This window comes from Gallinula chloropus (assembly GCF_964237585.1).
Source record: "Gallinula chloropus genome assembly, chromosome: 15".
Classification (NCBI taxonomy): Eukaryota; Metazoa; Chordata; class Aves; order Gruiformes; family Rallidae; genus Gallinula; species Gallinula chloropus.
In genome coordinates, this window is record NC_140100.1 from 13997846 (window position 1) to 14017725 (window position 19880).

At 51.9% G+C, this 19880-nt stretch overlaps 1 protein-coding gene across 1 annotated transcript; it reads right to left on the reverse strand.

The window, feature by feature from the left end:
- Positions 1–363: 363 nt before the first annotated feature.
- CARHSP1 (calcium regulated heat stable protein 1) lies at positions 364–18467 on the reverse strand. Its single transcript, XM_084270996.1, has 4 exons — positions 18420–18467; positions 13848–14040; positions 11118–11240; positions 364–1674 (listed from the first exon to the last, which is right to left on the reverse strand). The coding sequence occupies exons 2-4, from the start codon at positions 14018–14020 to the stop codon at positions 1512–1514; spliced, it is 459 nt and encodes a 152-aa protein (XP_084127122.1). The 5' UTR covers positions 14021–14040; positions 18420–18467; the 3' UTR covers positions 364–1511.
- Between the last annotated feature and the right edge of the window lie 1413 nt (positions 18468–19880).

Consider the following 19880-nt stretch of genomic DNA (forward strand, 5'->3'; position numbering starts at 1 on the left):
GCTCGTTGTCACCTCTGCTGCCTACAGAGAGAGCAGACCAAAGGTGTGTTACAGCACAGTAACAGTTGAATTAATTTATTGTAAAGGAAGCAGTGTGATATGTCAACAAGCTCGGTAGCATTAACCCCACCACTGTGAAGTCAAACGGTCAATACGAAGTAAACAAAGCCCAAAAGTCACAGGCAGGTCATGTTTCACACACAGTGGTGTGAAACAGGCCCAGCAAAGGTAAAAAAACAAGCCCTCACCACAGTTCCTAACCTCCACATATCTATGCTCTCCCCAGGTCAGCCTTCAGATCAGCTCCTGCAAGTGAAACCACAGTCAGGGAACCACAGTTGAACTTTGACATGACTAGCAGAGGAGGGTCAGGTTATCTTTTAAATTCTTTTTATTTGCAAAGTCCATAGAAATTCACTGTTAGGAACATAATAGAGGGAGAAAAAAAACCACACTTCATAGGAAAAAATAAAAAGATGTAGGTGGCCAACAGGAGCACCTGCTGCAGCTGCACTACAGCTACATGAAAGCGTGCAACAGAGTGGAGTCAAGGCAAGAGCAGCTGTCTCACGTCTAACCAAGCAAGTTTTCCAGAGGATGAGCCACAGAATCTACTTCACTGCAGCAGCTGAGCCTGTTGAGTAAGTAACTCACACAGTATTTTACACACAGGCTTGTGAAGAGCACATAAGCTGCTTCTGGGCAGGACAGTTGTGCCTGTCTGGTGCAATGCCCCAGCAGACATCTGGCAGTCAAGAAGGCAGTCTTCATGGTGCCAGTGAGGGAACTGAACTGCTGCTCCACAGCTTTCTACCACTTACCTTGAAGCAAGTCTGTTAAGCTTGGGGCTTTGTGTTTGCTTTTTAATACCAGCCTATAAAACCTGTTGCTCATCAGCCACCAAGGCACTCCCTGGAGTTCAAGGACAATGCAGGCATTAAACACAGGTGACTCCAGCTGTGCAGATGTGCTGCTTGCAGCAGGCACACTAGGAGGACACCCAGCCACAGCCAGACTGCCCACCCTGCAGCTGTACCCTACCCCCAGGAGTAATCAGTCTGCAGCAACAGCCACCTCTCCCAAGCCACAGCACCACTGTCAGCAGTAAGTGTGCTCCAACCCTTGCAGGAGGGCTCACACATCTCCAGGGGTTCAAGCCATGCCTCAGGGAGCTCTGCTCACCTTTCAACCTCTCCCCAGCTCCCCAGGCAGGTCCTGCAGTCGGCTCACAAGGTAAAGGAAAAGCCAAACCTCCCGCTCCATCAAGCACATGCAGTCGGTCTCTAAGATACAGTTTGGGACACACATTACACTATATTTGTTTCATTAGCATTTGAATTGCCTTTTTTTTCTAGGCCAGCTGTATGAACAGTCACCCCAGCTGCTTCTGCTTTATTGACAAGGCAGCATCCCTCCCACACAACAGGCAGACAGACAGGCTCAGGCCAGGAGCCCTGCAGCCAGGTGCCGAGCGGTGAGGCGCAGGCAGCAGCCGCGCTGCCTGGGGACGCTCAGGAGCTGATGACGTGTCCCGACCAGGTCTCGTGCTTGGTGCCAGGAGCCAGGTGGGTGATCACCACCTCCACCGCCTGCAGCTTCTCGTTCTTCGGGGGGATGGTGCACATCTTGTAGGTCACCTCGTCGCCCGCCACAGGGACGTACTCGCCTTCGATGCTGCGGAGGGGACACCCAGTTAATGGTGAAGGACACAAACACCCCCCACTCTCCTGCAGCTCCTTTCAATTCTTATCATAACCATTATCTTCAGTGCACAAGATACTTCAGGGGTTTTGGGGGTTTGGTTTGGTTTTTTCACAAAACAGATCATCTCTGATTCTGGCTGATTCTGGAGGTCTTGCAGCAGAGTCCTGTGCAAACACTGTAAGCACCACCACAGCCTAAAGGAACCAGCCAAATGAAAACAAACACAAAAACCCTCCCCCCTTAACACACATTAAAAACCAACCCACCAGCTGTGTGGGCACAGGGACAGTATCACTGTGAGCCACAGGACTGCTGGCAGCGTGAGGGCACGGCTGGTGCTGCTCCCACCTCCCTCAGGGCTGGGTTTACAACGCAGGAACTCGGTTCTTGGGGTTCCCTCCTCTCACATTTGGGAGGGGTTTGGGGTTTTTTTCCATTTGCTTTTTTTAAAGCAGGATTGTACCATGCCAGCGTTGTGGGGTTGCATGGCAAGGCTTTGGGAGCAGGAGGCTGCAGGGGGGGACCTCTGTGAGAAGCTGCTGGAAGCTCCCCCAGATCCCACAGAGCCAACACCAGCCAGCTCAAGGCTGGACCCATCCACAACAGTGGCACTGCCTCTGGGGTAACCTACTGAAAAGGTGAAAAACCCAGAGCCACACGTTCTGCAGCTAAAGGGAGGAGTGAGGAGGTGTAACAAACCCCACAGAGCCCCAGGTCAGTGCAGGAGGCGCTGGAGAGGAGCTTCTCCTATAGCCTGTGCAGAAGACCATGGCCAAGCAGGTTGACCCCCTATGGCCCACAGAGGATGATGATGGAGCAGAGATTTCCCTGCAGCCTGTGGAGGACCCTGTGACAGAGCAGGTGGAGACACATGAAGGGTGCTGTGACCCGGCAAGAAGCCTATGTTGGAGCAAACTCCTGGCAGGACCTAAAGCCCATGAAGAGAAGGGCCCGCACCAGAGCAGGTTTGCTGTGGGGACCTGTCACCCCATGAAGTGACAAGTCTGCTCCAGTCTGGTCCTGAAGATCTGCACCCCATGGAAGGACCCATGATGGGGCAGCTGCTGAAGAGCAGAAGAGGAATGTGAGGAGTCCACCCATGAGGAGGAAGCTGCAGCAGGCAGCATGTGATGTGCTTACCACAACCTCATCCCTCTGTGCTGCCTGGTGGGATGAGGGAGAGAAATGAGGAATAAAGTTGAGCCCTAGAAGAAGGGAAGAGCGGGGGAAGGGGGGTTAAGATTTGGATTTATCTCATTATCCTTCTCTGTTTTCATTGGGTAATAAATGAGATTAATTTTTTTCTCTAAGTTGAACCTGCTTTGCCCATGACATTGATTGCTGAGGGATCTCTCCCTACCTTTATCCCAACCCATAAGCCTCTCAGGTATTTTCTCCCCTGTTCAGCTGAGGAGGGGTGACAGGAGTAGGTTTGGGGGGCATCTGGCCTGTAGTCAGGGTCAGCCCAGCACAGCCAGTCATTGACTTCACCTTCAAAAGCTACTCCACCATAATACAGTTCCTCTGAGGTACAGACACACTCCAACAGACCAGCGCCCAAGGAAGCTGCAGTGTGCAGTACTTCAGAGGCACTGGTCTGAGAAAAGCTGCCTGTTGACCCTGTTACCCCACAGAAACTCCTCCAGCATCCAGCACGCAGGGAGGTTTTCAAGAGCTGCTCCCTCCTGCCCAGCCCCCACCAGCACGATGCTGGGGGGCTGGAGGACTCACACCATGGTGTGGTTACTGCCTGCACATCCCTTACCTGGGAACAGTGGGGAGCAGCACAAGGCCTGTCTCCCATTCAGAATGATGCCCTGATGACACTGCAGAGAGTACCAGCCTTCCTGCCCCTGCATCCCACATCAGAGCATCTTGAGGAGTGTCCCAGCACACACCAATGCAGACAGGCAGAGATGCCTCCAACCTGCACTGACCCTCTGTAGGATGCTACTTCCCTTTTCTTTAAATAAGCTTACCAAACCAAGCCTCAGCCTCCTTCTCTCACAGCCCAGGCCCCCTTCATGGCTGAGAGGGTTTTTCCCCAGTGTTTCTCAGCAGCATTTGTATTTGTGAACAGATAAACACTCCCTGTAAAGCCCAGTGAAAGCCTGATGGACATGATGTGCTTGTGTGCTCATGCTGCACTGTGGGTAAGATTCGTGTTCAGGGAAAAAAAATCCCAACCCAACAAAGTCTTCTAGGTCAGAGATTTGGCACACATCATGGGGTCTGTGATTTGCTGGCAGCTGGCAGAAAGGGTTGTGGGTTGGAATTCCCTGGTGGGGTATACACCCCTTCTGTTCATTTCAGGGATCTCAGATCCCCTCTGATCTTGCAATCCATCATTTTATGTTGTAGGAGAGACTGGAAGGACTGAGAGGAAGTCCATACATGGGCCTTAGTACCAGTTGTAACTTCGCATCAGATTCTACTTCTCCCTGCAGTCCTGCAAAACAGCTTTAGCTTCATCTCTGGCTTTGCCTCTCCCCACCTCTCCCTGCTTCCAGGGTGCCTGAGCTTCGCTCCCCTCAGAGCTGCTCATGGGTGCACAAGGCTGTGCTGAGCAGAGGCAGCCTGGCCCCAGGCCTGAGACAGGACAAGCAGGCACGGGCAGGGGAAGCTAAAGCTGACCCATGAACTGCTCCCATGGGACAGTCAGAAGAAAAGTCACTATTTGCTAAGCAACTGTATTCACGTGACATTAAACACTCCCATAACTAACTACAGATACAAAGCCTACTACACAGAGCTGAAGGCATTCCCAAGGCCTGCAGCTTGAAACACATCCCCCAACCCTGGTGTCACTGGGGGTGCAGGGTTGGGCCATCGATTACAGAGTTTCCTTTCTTCTGTGCTGAGTCTGTTCTGCCTGTGATGCTGATTGTGGAATGATCTCTCCCTGGCCTTATCTCCACTCCTGAGCCTCGTAAGTATTTTCTCCTCTGTCCAGCTGAAATTGGGAGTGATAGAGTGAGTTTGGTGGGTGTCTGGCCTCCAGCCAGGGCTAAAGCCCCCACAGCCAGAAGCAGAACTTTTCTCCCACAGATCAGATGTTCTTTCTTGCAGCTTTGATTACCAATTAGTCTTGGTAATAGAATTATAACTCACTACCCCCAGGGCACATGCCAAGTGAGAGGACAAGGATATCCATCTGCAGCCTGATGAACTGCTTGTGAACAGTGCTCCCAGCACAGCGTTTGCCCACCAAGTGCTCCTGGGAGAGACACAGACTTACCCCAGCACTGTGTGATGTTCAGGCACAGGAACAACCACCACCCACATCACACTAATTCTGGAGATGACAAGAAAGACCCATCTAACTGCATTCAACAGGTGGCGAGATTACACTGAGGTACAGCCCTGCCCAAAGCTGCAGGAAGATCCTGGCAGGGAAATGAACTGGGAATGGTCAGAGAAAACAAATTGAGATCTTGAAACCAATTCAGCATCCAGCAGCCACTGGACATACAACGTAAGGTGCCTGGAGGGGGAGCAGAGGAACTTAAACATGGACTTCTCTGATGTTACATTTTGATTAAATATTTTATTTCATTTTCCCCTAGCTACACACTAAATGTTGACCTAGAAGGTGGTGGAGATTTTCAGGGCTGTTCAAGAGACCTTCAAAATCTGTTATTCAAAATAATGGATCTCTGGGTGCCCAGGGACTTTAAGACACTTGAACAGATTAGACTACAATAGGAAATGTTTTCCTGATGTTAGTGCCAGAGCCACAACAGGGCGAGTTCTGGATTATCCAGCAACTCCCATTTCCCAGCTCCCTGCCAGGGAAGGCGTTTTATCCTGCACTATTTTTAGGAAGCTGGGAGGTTATTAGGAAATTACTTAAGTAAGGAATGTTCTAGTTCTTCCTTCTTACAGCTGCTATTCCTATTCCAGGGCTCTAGTTAGACCTCTCTGTACAAAGTTGCACGGGAACGTGTTTTCAACAGGAGCTTTCGGTGGCGCAGGCCCCGGCGGGCCCGGCCCACCGCCTCACGGCCCGGCCGGCCCGCCCCGCCGCCTCACGGCCCGCCACGTAGCCACTCCCCGCAACTCTGCAGGTTGTAGCATCCCGTGGGCTCCTTAAAACTCACAATACACTGCACATAGCTGAAGGAACCCTGGCAGGACAGGACAGTCACTGCTCAGCCCTGCCACCCACCCCATGTGCCCTCCCCTGCAGTGCCAGCAGCAAAGCCCGCTGTGAACAGGCCGAGGCAGCTGGAGGCAGATTGGGGCCTCGTGCCCACCAGTCACACTGGAACCAGGACAGACAAGTGTGGAAGAGGTACAGATACTGCAGAATCCCAGCTGTTCAGTGTCTCAGGGCTCTGCTACAGGACTGCTCAGTTGTGCAGCAGCAGAGATCTTCCCAGAGATCTTCTTGAAGAGAAGCTGCACCTCCCTCCCAGCACAGCAGATGATGCATCATCCTCTTGCCTAGTTCCCCACCAAGATCTCTACTTGTGGTTTCTGAACACAGGTTCAGGGGTAGTTACAGCTCTACATCTCCTTCCAACCAGCTCACCACAGGGCAGCACACCAGACAGCAAGAGGAGTCTGGCCATCACAAAGGCAGTTTCCCAAGGATGCCCACATGGGCTCAGTCTAAATCCCAGCCACAATAAATCCTCAAAACCAAATCCAGGGCAGATGTGTTCTGTCCTTGCTAGCCTCAAGGAGCCCCTGTCCTCAGGTGACCAAAGTCCTCTCCAATGCCCAGCACCTGCCTTACATGCTGAGCACAAGTCTGGGCTTTGACCTATTACAGACCCTATCACTGGGGTAGATATTTGGGGAAGGTTTTGCTGCAATCATGACAGCAGCAGGCTGTCTTCTGCAAGCAGCAGCACAATACACATGTCCTGAGCTGACTGGGAGGTGTGGGAACCCTTTGGAAAAGGCTGTCCATGTCCTGCTCATTTCCCAATGCCTCTCCACCTGATATTCTGCTGCCTCTCCTCCCACCCCCCAGATAACCCACTTGCTGCAGACACTCCAACAGCAAGGCACCCAGAGCACATCCAGACAGAGCATAGTGCTTGATACCTTCAGGCAACATTGAAGTCTGAAAGCTGAGGTCTGACTGCGCAGCAGACCCAGCAGTCAGTGGCAGCCAACAGAGCCTGCTTTGTGCCAGCTCTCAGAGAGGCAGAGGGGCCAGGAGGGTTCAGTCTCGCAGCCCAGATTCAGCTCCCAGTTTGCATATAATTATATCAATTGATGTCCAGCCCATACTGTCACACTCCACCAAAGCAGCATCACAGAGGGGCCATAAGAAGAGCTGTAGCATTAACCATCACGTTAAACATAGTGATCTCACAGAAAAACAGAGGAAAGGAAGAAGCATGGAAAGGTGATCCCTCCAGGGACACAAAGAGCTCGAGGCAGGTCCCTAGCATGGCAGGGCAGCAGTGGAGATGCAGGGCAGACACAGCTGAGAGGACACCTCTGGTAGAGTCAGATGGTATCCCCATGGAAGCCCACCTCTGTCCAGCCCTCCTGAGCCATGGGCATGACAAGCACCACCTCCTGACATCACAGCATGACTCACCAGCAAACTGGATCTCCCTGGGGACTCAAAGGTGCCAGGCCAGCATCCCAGGGGAAGCACAGCATCAGCTCTGCACAGCCTGGGTAAGGAACCATCCGAGGGCAGCATCCCCCAGAGCTGTGCTGAGCAGCCCACAAGCACAGCACATGCTTTTGCTGTTCCATTAAACCAGCTGCTTTTGCAAAATAAAGCCTGCTAAAACCCAGGAGCATGGTCCCTCCTTTGTCACTGACCTCTGGAGAACCCCCTTCTTGCTGTGAACTCACAGGTATGCAGGCTTCAGCCAAGTCCCCACCAAGCACCAACACCGTGGCAGCAAATGAGTGTGCACATTGTGCCTCCTGGGCATATTTGGGAGCTGGCACAAGAGCAGGATTCTTCTGCGGTGCCCATTCAGCCTGGCACAGCAGGTACCCCTGCCCTGGGTCATAAGGACCCCCACAGCCAGGGAGCTGACAGGAACGGCCACCCCTGAGGGGAGGACCCCAGAGGGCAGCACTGCAGGGCTCCCTGGCTGTGCTCTGGAGACACACTGCATCTGCAAGAGAGCAACACTGCCAGAGCTTTGCACCTCAGTACCCATCAGTGGCTGGCACTGGAGAGCGTGGGCACACTCATGCCATGAGACATGGCCAAGGTAGGGGACAGAGGGTGCAGGTCTCAGCACTGGGGCTCCAGTTACACCACCAATTCTGCAGCAGCTGACCACAGCACAGGCTGGCAAAAGCAGAAGCACTAACAGTGCATGTTCCAGTTTAAAATGCAATTAAGGGCTTTTTAACAATTTCACTCCAGGCAAATGAGTTTGTCTTTGGCCCCAGCGTTCCAGAGACAGTATCCAGAGCCACCAGCACAGCAGCTCCTCCACCCCACACCTGCCAGTGAGGGCTTTACACTCGCTACCGAGCACATTTTGGGTTCTGTGCTGGAGAAGGGTGAAGCATGAAACAAAACCCCATCTTACCACACTCAGGGAGCTGTAACACTTCCTAGTGTGACTGGTAACACCCCCCTGAGAGGCATCTCCAGCCAACACCAGGAAGTGGGACTGACTGCAAGGGAAGCGTCAGTGAGCACATGGCTACAGCGTGGGAGGGCAGTGGGTGTGCACACTGTGCCAGGTCACCCACCCCAGGGCAGGGACAGTCAGCATGCACAGGCTGGCTCCTAGCCATCTACCTCCCTGTCACAGCTGCAGTGCAGGGTGCAGATGCCTTGCCCACACAGCAGCCTGGGAAGGCAGCACAAGTGGTGGCAGGAAGCTGTGGTGACAGTCACCAGTTACCACTGTGCCTACACCTGCCATAGGAGGACAGCTCAGAGAGAAACACTGCCAGCAGCCAGTGCCTGCCTGTGGGGAGAGCCCCAGGCTGCCCTGGTTAGTGGTACAGCTCTGAGTATCTGCACCTCATGGGTTCAAAACAAGAGCTGGCTCCACACAGGCATTACCAAAACCCTGAGATCTCAACAGCCTACAGAGCTGCTCGTTAAACCAAAGCCACAGAAACAAGAAACACCTTCACAGCCTGCGTCTGAGTCTAGCATTCCCTGCTCTCCATCTACTTGCACCTGACAAGTACAACTTCACAGTAACACATTTTAGCTGTAAGTTCCACCCTAGAACACGTCCACATGCCCACAGTCACCTTAAACTCACACAGATACCGGAACTTATGATGCTGATAAACCCTTGAGGGGTGGGGGTCAGGAGGATGGGGTCAGTTCTTTTCCAGTGGTGCCCAGTGACAGGACAAGAGGTGATGGACACCAACTTGACTATAGGAAGATCCTCCTAAACATGAGGGGTGGGGGAGGTGTGTAAGATTTGGGTTTATTTCATATTACCCTACTCTGTTTTCATTGGGTAACAAATTAGATGCAGAGTCAACATGCTGAAGGTGCATCAAGCAGCAGGGTTGAACATTTACAACCCCAACGTAACCAGTGCTCCAACCTATGTTATTGATGGCTCTCAGCCACAGCAGTGTGACAGCACAGAAAATGGAGGTGCCAACCAGCACAGCCTGGGGGAGGGGATTCCTTGGAGAGGTGGCTGTGTGCATGGACCACCAAAATCATTCCTTGTGTCATCACTGATTCTAGCATAGGAGGCACAGAATAGTCAAAACCAGAAAGCCAGTACTGGGGTTTCCAAAAGTCAGGGCTGGTTGGGGGAGAGTAGTGTGGGCACCCAGAATCCAGTACTGGGGAGACAGCCAAGCCATCAGTTCACATGTTGTATAGACAAAGGGCAGCCCCAATCAAAGAGCTCTCCACAGTTTGAAAAGGGTTAATTTCACCTAATTCCACCAGGTGGAAGAGAAAGTGTGAGGGGAAAAAATATAAACCAGGACTGAAAATAGACAGTTCTTTAAAGAGGATTTAAAGAGATTTAAAGAGGCCTGAGAGTTTGTGAGAGACTCTTCACTCAGTCCTTGCTGGTCAGACTAGATGTTTAACAGTAAAAAATTTAAACTGTGATATAAGAAATGTTGCTTTTATTTAGGAAATAAGGCAAAATTGTGCATTTGCATTAGACAAATGAAGAAGATGACCTTCCACAACATCTCCTTGGGTGGAGCACAAGTCAGACCATTTACACCCAGACTTTATAAGCTCTGGCTTGCCAAAGCCCGCCCTGCAGCAGCATTTTGGAGAGCTGGAGGAAGGCCAACATGCTCCTTCCCCAAGGACACAGGCAGGAAAGAGCTGGGGCAACATGAACAGCTTCAGGAAGGCTTTTAACTTGGAACAATAAAGGTCAGAGAACTTTGGCACTGTAAACAAGATGCAGTTTGAAAGCTGGTGACAGACCTAGGAGGGGTTACTGGAGAATAAACACTGAGCAATCCCAGCACAGGGACATCAGGTTCAGCTCCAACCCAATCAAGATGCCCATCTAGAAACACACACCAAATGCCCTGTAAAAGCTTGTGGGCCAGCCCAGCAGTAAGGGAAGGAGAGCCAGGGAGCAGGGTGGCTGAGAGGCAGGACCTCTCCAGCCACAGGTGAGGCTGTGCATCTGGAAGGCAGACACTGCTGTGTGGGGTGTCACACAGCCCGTGCCTGGCACAGCACCAACTGCTGACGCCACAGAGGATCCCAGGTCACAGATAAGCAACTCAGCAAAAAGCTATGGTGAGAGGGCTAATGCCATTATGGGATGTACAGAAAGAGACACAGAGCAGGACTCTGGAAGAGATTTATCTCTATACACTGCAAGGATGAGCAAAGTTTTAAAGTGATACTTACACTCTATAGCATGCTTAGGAAAGACTAGAGAGATTTTTCTGGGCTGGAGAAAAAAACTCCTCAGAAGGGACATGAAAAGCTTAATCTCTTTATTTTATCTAAAGGTGATGGCTCTCTGTGTTCAAGGCAAGAAAGCAGAGGCACCAATGAACCTTGGAACAGAGAAAGCTTTAGCTATAAACAGCTTGAACCTGAAATTCAAGGAAGTAATAGAGTCTGACTTTCCTTAACAGTAATTAACCTTTAGTATAATAATGGCACAACTGCTGCAAAGTAAGAGTAGTGAATTTTCAGTGTCATAAGGCTTTAAATTAAAACTGAATACTGATAGATGATTTGCTTCAGGTAAAGGCCTGGGTCTGTGTGAAACTGCACTACATATGCAGAGGTTTGACAGGATCAGCTTCTGGTTTTTAATGCAAGAGATTTACAGCAAAACAGGAACAGAACAGCATAATCCATCACCACCAGTAACACCTGCATAGCACCACTGAGGGGAGGGTGATGCATTGTAAACCACACCTGTATCTGAAACGTCAAGAGTGTTTGGTAATTAAGGCAAGCTCCAGCTCCAGCCTCCCTCAGCCCTCAGCCCACTTACTCAGAGATGTGCACGAAGATGTCTGCCCCTCCATCTGCAGGGGTGATGAAGCCATGGCCTTTGGAGCGACAGAAGCACTTACAGACGCCCTTGTAGATGGGACCCTCTGAGGCTCTCACGGTCCTGCAAGACACAGCACAGAGCACTTCACTGCCATGCACAGATGCAGCCACTCCCAGGCATGCCAGCTGGAGCAATGCACTCCTGGGGTACACAGCACCCTTTGCAACTGCTTATCCATCAGGCTCGTACACTGCATGTTTTGCCTGTAGCCTTTCTGGGGGCAGAGGAAGATGAGGAAGTTGTCTGACACATTCTGTGATGGCTGTGTGTCTGCAGGCATTACAATCCATCAGTTGCCATCCTGAATCTATCTGCCACGCTGCCCTGCCATGTGTTCTGCTGGGTGCCACACCAGAGGCAAGCACCTCACACCCTTCCTGGGCTGGGTGCACCAGCACACAGCCAGTGTGTGTGTTCCCAGGTTTAGCAGCAGGTGTGTGCCTGCAGCATCAAGGTCACACAGCTCATGAAGACACACACAAGCATGTACATACTTATGCAAACAGCCCTGCTGCCTGTGTGTCTGTGGATACCCTGCCAGACTAGGGTCCTGTAAAGCCAGTATGTCACCTCCAAGTGACTCCAGCATGCTACAGAACCTAAGTGGCACGCCTAGCACCAAGGCTTGAACCTGACCTCCTCCTCTGTTGTCACAGGACCTGCATTTTAAAACAAGACACTTGAAGACAAGCCTTTAGGATTACTTATTGCCATCAAGAAAACCAACCTGCATGCACTATGGCTAATGCTGAAATGCATGGGATTCAATCCCTTCCCCAGTCAAAGGTGGCACAGAGTCTCTGGGATCCAAACTCACTCTGTACTTAGATTAATGAAGCCAACTGTTTCAGCCACCTCCCCAGGCTCACACAGAAGAGTTCCTAGATCAGGACCTTCCTGTGCCATGAGCACCCAGTGGATTTCTCCCACATTAGGGGAGGATTTTGGTGTCATTCAAACTCAGTCAGCAAGCATGCTGCCACTTGGTTGCATGTACAGCAGCAACCTTGACATCAATTTCCTAAACATCTAAAGTCTACTGAAGTCTAAATAAAATCATTGAAAAATGAAGTAACATTAAATGTGGTTCTTTAAGTCAAACACACACTACAGAAATACAGCTGAAAGTGTTAAGAAGAAATCTCCATTAAATCACTGCAGTTCCAGCTCTATAAAGCTGCTGACACACCTGACCCCTCAAGTCCTTGTTACACAGAGAAGTACTTGCTGCCCTAGATAAGCTATTAAAGGTCAAGTGCATCTACCAAGGAGATAAGTACTGTGCAGGATAAGGCCCCACACATGCAATGAACCAAAATTAGATAATCCCACTGAATCACAAGCCACTGCCTGCCACATTCATCTTTTGAAAAGAACTGTGAGGCCAGAGCTCCCCTTGTTTAAAGGGGACAAAAAACAACAACAAAAGTTTGGAGTCATTTTGATTTTCAGGGCAAATGAATACAGCAGGATTCTTGCACTAATTAACAAATAAAGAGCCATGGAAGCCAAACACCAAATTCTTTAGTTTTATAAGAACCAGACTGAGGAAAATCACAAAGAGTTCATTACTAACACAGCACCAAAGCAGGCTAGCTTGGAATTACTCTTCAAGGGCAACCCCAATTATCGAGTCAATTATGTTTCTCTTAGCAATCTGCTTCCAGTAGGAAATTTAGGCCATTCAAAGGCCTTTGGAACTGACAACAGAAATTTTTCTTCTGCTGCTGGGTTTTTTTTTCCCACCTCATTTCAAATACAGAAGTAATAACACAAAGCATCACTGAGACTGATGCTGCTCATAGACTCACTGGGTTGGAAGAGACCTTGAAGATCATCAAGTCCAACCGTTCCCATCCTAAGTGAAACCAGATCCCTGAGCACCTCATCTCCCCTCTGTTAAACACACCCAGGGAAGGGGACTCAGCCCCTCCCTGGGCAGCCTGGGCCAGGCCCTGACAACTCTGCCAGGGAAGAACTTTTCCCTCCCATCTGCTCTGACCCTGCCCTGGCACAGCTTGAGCCCATTGCCCCTTGTCCCAGCTCCTGTCCCCTGGCTGAAGAGACCATCGCCCACCTCTCTGCACCCTCCTGGCAGGGCAGGGGAGGTGGGGAGAAGGTCTCCCCTCAGCCTCCTCTTCTCCAGGCTGAACACCCCCAGCTCCCTCAGCTCAGACGGGCTGCCCTCCAGCCCCTTCCCCAGCCTGCTTGCCCTTCTCTGGACTCTTTCAAGGACCTTGAAGTCCTGAAGTGTCAGGAGTGAAAGGAATGAAGCCTCCAGCATTGGTGAGGAGAAAGGTCCAGCCAGAAGAGGAGGAGGATCTGAAGAAGGAACACCAACAGGAACTGGTCCTGAGAGCCACAACCCAATACCTGAGGTGAAGCAAAGCTTCAGACAAGAAACTCTGTTTGAAAAGGCCTCAGTGTTTTCCCCTCCCTGTAGAACTCTGGTATTACAGAGAGAAAGAGACTTCAAACACCAAAAAATGCACTAAAAAGCACGGGCAGTTTGTCCCACAGCTCCAGCGGCACCAGAATCTGCTGCAGAAGAGGAAACTACAACTGCCCACACACAAGGCAGATGCCAGCACCGCCCCACCACCCTCCCCCCCAGGCAGGGGCCCGTCCCTGCGCCGAGCGGCCGCGGGGCTGTGCCCCAGTACTCACGCGGAGAAGGTCCGGGTGCGCCGGGTGGGCAGCGGGCTGGGGATGAGGTACCCTCTCATGGGCGACGGGGAGCGATCCCTCACCCTGCGGCTCTCGGGCAGATGGAGAGAGCTGGGTGAGGGCGGAGAGGTGGGGGGCTGCTGTGAGGCAGAGGAAGGGGGCTCCGCAGACATTTCCAGTGCTGGAGGAAAACCTGGAGAGAGGAAGAGGTGAGGCTTAGCCCAAAGCAGGAACGGTCCTGCGAGTCACAAATTCTGCTGTGGCAGCCAGTTCATTGTACGTCTGTCTGGCTTTATCCCTCACAGACTCTGTACACTGCACTAGGAAGCTCCAGAGCAAACAGACGACACCCCAGTTCACACACACTCGCTTCCTCCTGCCCTAATACCAGTACCAGAGTGCCACACACAGCTCCTGAGCAGACCAGCTCGCTCACCAGCCACACAGAGGAGCCTCCTGCACAGTGGGGAGAGGTGCTGAAACAAAGATGGTACCCCAGTGCCAGAGGTTGGTCTCATGGCACAGTCACCAACACTTTGTTGCTGCTGCTCAGCTGCCAGCACAGATGTTGGTAACACCTCCAGCTGGACCATGAGAGGAAAGTCATCCGAGTGCTCCTAAATTAACTTCAGGCAGGTAGTTTATTCTCCAAGGACAGGACACAGATGAAGCCAGGAGCAGCACGATGACACCTCCTCCAGCCTGTGGAGACCTGAAGACCCATCAGTCCCCTTTGATAGGTCCCAGCCTGCTGCAACTTCCTAGCGACCAGGATGCCCATATGTGTACCAAGACCCCCAGCACCATCAGCCAGATTTGCCATTATTCCCATCCTGCAGCAGAGCTGGGAGAAGGGCCCTTTCTCAGCAACATGTCTCATCACACAATGTCTCTCAGAAGCCCTGGAAGGAGGAGGAACAGCAGTACATGAGCACATGGCTTATAAGTGCAACAGGGACCAACAGCCAAGGCATCAGTCAGCACTGCTCTGGTATTGCTGTGCTAGTCCCTGTCCAAGCTGGGAGGGGAACAAGCTGCAGAAAAATAACCAGTAACTCAGTCTGGCTTGGGGAAATCTAAAAATACCCAGACAAGGTAGTGAAAAGTGTAATGAGCTGTGTCAAGAAAATACCCCAAGGGCAAGAAAAGCTGCCTGAGGACCAGTACTTCCATGAGCTGACATCTCTTGCATCCATTACACACACCCCTGCTGACACCCACGCTCCCCCACCCATGGGTTACAGAGCAGATCCTGCACGTGACACATGAGATGCAGCTTTCTCCTCAGTGATAAATGCCCATTATTTCTTCTCAAAACTAAGGGCTAAAATTAAAAAGGCCTCTTAGGAATGAGGTCACCGCAGAACAAAGACTTGTGTGTCTAATTGCTCAGGGTGCTGGGAAGGCAGAAGTGGATGGCCAGGTTCCCTTGAGCTTTCCAAGCCCTTCTCCAGAACAACTCAGCTGAAAACAGAACCGCAGCCTCACAGAGTTCCAAGCACAGACCGTGTTTGCCATCCACAAGCCAGTGCCCTGCCTGGCATCACAGCAGCACTCAGCCAAGGCGGAGATGACACCACCAAATCTGGCTGGTGCTGTGGAAGCCTCCTTGGATTTTGTCAGCTGTTTCCTTTGGGTGTCCTGCTCTCAAGGAATGTGTGTTTGACACAGCAGGACTATTACAGCTCACAGGAAAAATAAGAGCAAACAATTAAAGCCTCATTCAGGTAATTGCACACACAGTCTGAGCTCCACACCAGTGAAAACACAGGCTCTGGCATCACTCCCTTTCTCTCCCCACAGGAATATAAACCAGCCAGGCAGGTGATGAGCAAGAAGCAGAGCTGTTCATCCACCCACAGCACACAGCCCAGGCACCTGCAGCATGCCACCCAGCCCTCCACCAGGGAAGGGAGGAGGCAGGATCACTCTTTCCTTCCTTTCAAAACAGATGGACCACAAAATACTGACTGAGAGGCCTAAACATGTGCCAAGGTATGTTATTGTTGCCATTTATGTTATTTTGTGCCCTCTGCTCTGCAGACACCCAACAGTAATGCAGGATGTTTCACTACACAAACACCCTCTCCACTCCCCCCAGCCAAGCAGATGCACAGCTTCCCATTCCCTCCTGTCTGCTGAGTGGGTCCCACCAGTGACTAGAGCTCAGCAGGACCTGGCACAGGAAAGCCCAGAGCTGGATGCTGCCAGCACAGCCACACTCCATGTCACACCCACCCCAGCAGCCAGCACAGCTTGGGAGGGGATGGGGTGCAAGCCAGCAGCAGTGGGAAGCCTGTGGCTGCACAGTGGCTCAGCAACACTCTATATTCTGTAGGTACATGGTACCCACAAGTATGCAGGTCCATGGGGATGCATAAGTACACCCAAATGTCCATTTGCCCCTTGGGCTTCTCTGGCAATCAGAAAAATCAGTGAGAAGTGCTGGATGCTGGACCCCCCTTCCTACAGCTGCAGCCCCCACCCCCAGCGAGCTCTGCTCAGCCCACCCCACACAGCAGCTCAGCTTCCTCCCTGCTGGAGACAAGGGGGGGCAGAGCCATGCAGTCTGCAGGGCATGGCTGCTGTCCTGGCACAGCTGCAGGGGTTAACTGCTCCCCCCACAGCACTCAAAGGGGCAGACACAATGCCAGCTGGGAGACCAGTACAGTGCTTCTGTGGGAAGCACCCAGCAGACCCCCGACCCAACACTGCACCTCTGGCCCTCCCAGCCCTCCCCTTTGCACAGGCTTCACCCTACAGATGCAGTAACTGGCAGCCTGCAGAGGTGCTTTAGGTGTTACCCTAGGCCCTAAGATGAGACCTACACACCAGGAGCCACCCCAGGACTGACAGTTGTGCACCAGCCACCCCTCTGCAGCCAAATACCTTCTCCTCCCACAAATACTTTCTCCTCCTTGCATCTGGCTGTACCAGCCTCCCACCTCTCACTGGCCCACCACCTCCCACTGCATTCTATCATCCCACCCCTCCACTCCCCACTCCAGCCACCACTCACCACTCCCCTGGGGCAATGAGGACATCCCACCAAGCTCCCCAAGCACACTGCACCTCACAAGGGTAGGCACTGCCCTGGAGCTGGGAGTCACAGCTCCCACAGAGGAGCAGAAGAAATGCTCTCTGCACTGCCCTTCAAGTCAGCAAAACATCAGCTTTCAGGTATTACACAATGAATGTAACATCACACAGCATGGTGATGTTCTCAGGCTCTTTGGGAAACTTCAACCACAGGCCACACTACTCTTAAATCTGCCCATATTTCCACAGGCACCAGTTCTCTTTCACCAGTATGATGATTTTTTTAAATCTGCTGATAGGTACCAAGCTAAGACAGAGATCACAGAAGCATCATGGAGACTAATTTAACACTTCAAAGCAAAGGTATTTTTTTTCCATACTTGTTTTCAGAACAATTGGCAAGTGTGTAGACAAAGAGCCCCCAAAAATGTTATTGGTAACAGGTGACCTACAAAGGCCAGCGTGCAATACTTACAGGAGGAGTTCCTGAACTTCTCCACAAAACACTGTCCAAAAACCTGTTGAAGCCATTAAGGTTTGGGGTCTGTAAGTACCCCCATCATTTCTCTGTATGTTCCTCTTCTAGTCAAGTCTAGCCCACACATCTACCAGTAGCAGTGTTGGGAGATGCCCATCCTGACAAGTGCAGCACCACCATGGAAATCCAGGCTCCCTTCTAGCTGAGGGAAACCCCTGGGAAGGAGTCAAAGCAGACAGGGCAGGGGGAGAGAGGCCAGGAAGCCTCTTTGCCCATGCACAGTTCCTGTGCCACACAAGAGACACTCCAGCAGCTCCAGCAGGCTCAGAGTGCATCCCAGGAGCAGCACTCAGGGCTCGGGCACAGAGGAAGAGCCTGCCTGGCCTCCTGAGCCCAGAACCACCTCTGGCCACACTGTCTGGAGTTTCAGTCTTGCCAGAGATACAGACAGGTCTCTGCAGCCTGGAGGCAACTGCTCACAGACAGGCTTTGCTGGAAGCTCTTCCATTTCAGTCTCCAGGAGAAATGTGGACATCTGAAAGCTTTCCTGGCTTTAGAAACAATGCCAAGAGCACTTTAACTCACTTGTAAACGTCCTGGTTTCCACACAGCTGTGTTTCCTCCTTTCCTTCTGAGGTGCAGAGCAGCCAAGCTGTGCTGGCTCTGCTGACAGGTCCCAGCTTTGGTCAGCAGGAGAAGTTGTTAATGGCACACTGATGCCAATAGCACAGTGACCAGCCCTTCCCAGAGCACATCCCCTGCTCTCATCTGCTGAGACAGCAAGGGCACCAGAGCCCCACTCCCTGCAGTACCTTACAGGGCACTGGGGTGCTCAGCTCCCAAGGCTGCCCCAGCAGCTCCACAGCAGGTCCCAGCCCCCTGGGGCCCCCAAGCACCTCCCTGCCCCAAGCATCAGGCCAGAGCAGTGGCCCCACATGCAGGTTCCCTCCAAGTGTTTGCTGGTGTTTGGACCCCAGCACACACAAGGGCCACACCACCACAGAGCATCCTGGGTCCTCCCCCACGTCACAGAGTGGAGTGCTTACAAAACTCACCCCATTACAAACCAGCTCCTTCAGGACACTCAGCTCTTCAGCTCAGCTTGCAGGACTAAATACCCCAAACTAACACTGGCACTGCAGTTCCCAGTGGAGCTCAGAGCAGTTGCAACACACACGATGTTATCAGCACAAAGGGTTATGGCACAACCCTCGTGCTGCCAGAGCCTGCAGAGCAGTGGCCACACACCAAGGCTAGTGGTGGCCAGGGCATCACCTGACTGTCCCCAGGCCCAGTAAAAGCCTCATGACAAAGTGAAGTACAAGGGACATTCCCATGGCTTGTCTGCACAACAAGGGCAGCTTTACCTCAGGAGGAATAACACCCAGCACCAGTACAGGTTAGGGGTGACCTGCTGGGAAGCAGCTCTGTGGAAAAAGAACTGGGAGTCCTGGTAGACAACAGGTTGACCATGACCAGCAATGTGCCCTCATGGACAAGAAAACTAACAACATCCTGGGGTGTATCAAGAAAAGCCTGGCCAGCAGGTCAAGGGAGGTTCTCCTGCCCCTCTGCTCTGCCCTGGGGAGGTCTCACTGGGGATACTGTGGGCAGTGCTGGGTTCCCAGGGTCAAGGACAAGAGGGACCTACTGGAGAGGGTACAAAAAAGATCTGCAGAGATGCTGAGGGGAATAGACCATCTCTCTTAGGGAGAGAGGCTGAGGGACTTGGGACTTTTTAGCCTTGAGCAGAGAAGACTGATGGGTGGGATGTTATCAATGCCTGGGTCACTCTTTTCAGTGGCACCCAGGGACAGGACAAGAGACAATGGGCACAGACTGGAACACAGGAAGTTCCTCCTAAACTTCTTTACTAGGAGAGTGGCAGAGCCCTCGGACAGGCTGCCTGGAGAGGTTGGGGAGTCTCCATCTCTGGAGACACTCAGAACCCACCTGGACACTGTGCTGTGCAGCTGCTCAAGGTGATCCTGCCCTGGCAGGGGGTTGGACTGGATGATCTCCAGAGGTCCCTGCCAACCCCAAACATTCTCTGATTCTGTGTATTCTGCAGGGGACCGAATGGTAAAGCAGCAGCATCTTGGAGGGGACACAGGGAGATGTGCAAACCTGTTCACAAATCAAACCTTACATTTTCCACCAGAAGTGACCTAAGTGGGACAGGGAGCAAGAGGAGCTACAAGGTTTGTTCTGGTGTGTCCCCACCTTTTACACTTCCAAGGACAAAAGAAAACCCTTACACTTTTTAAAACCATATTTCTAAATCACTGTCCCATTTGTCACTTGACTGGCTGCTATTACTCTTCCCTCCTCCCTTGGTGCTTTTGCACATCTGGAGCTCTCCCTCTGCCCCCATCTCCATCCTGGCACATCCTGAGTTTAATCTCAGAATTTATTTCATTTTGGCAGGAAATATTTGTACCAAAACAGGAGAAATCTCATGTATCTCATGCCTGAGCACTTTAGCCCTCACACCTTAGTCCTCACCTCCAAGGCAA

Coding starts and splice junctions, on each gene's coding strand:
- CARHSP1 (XM_084270996.1), bottom strand. CDS start 14,020: ATGTCTGCGGAGCCCCCTTCCTCTGCCTCACAGCAGCCCCCCACCTCT. Junction 11,241..13,847: donor CGCACCCGGACCTTCTCCGC/GTGAGTACTGGG, acceptor TGTGTCTTGCAG/GACCGTGAGAGCCTCAGAGG. Junction 1,675..11,117: donor ATCTTCGTGCACATCTCTGA/GTAAGTGGGCTG, acceptor TCCCCTCCGCAG/CATCGAAGGCGAGTACGTCC.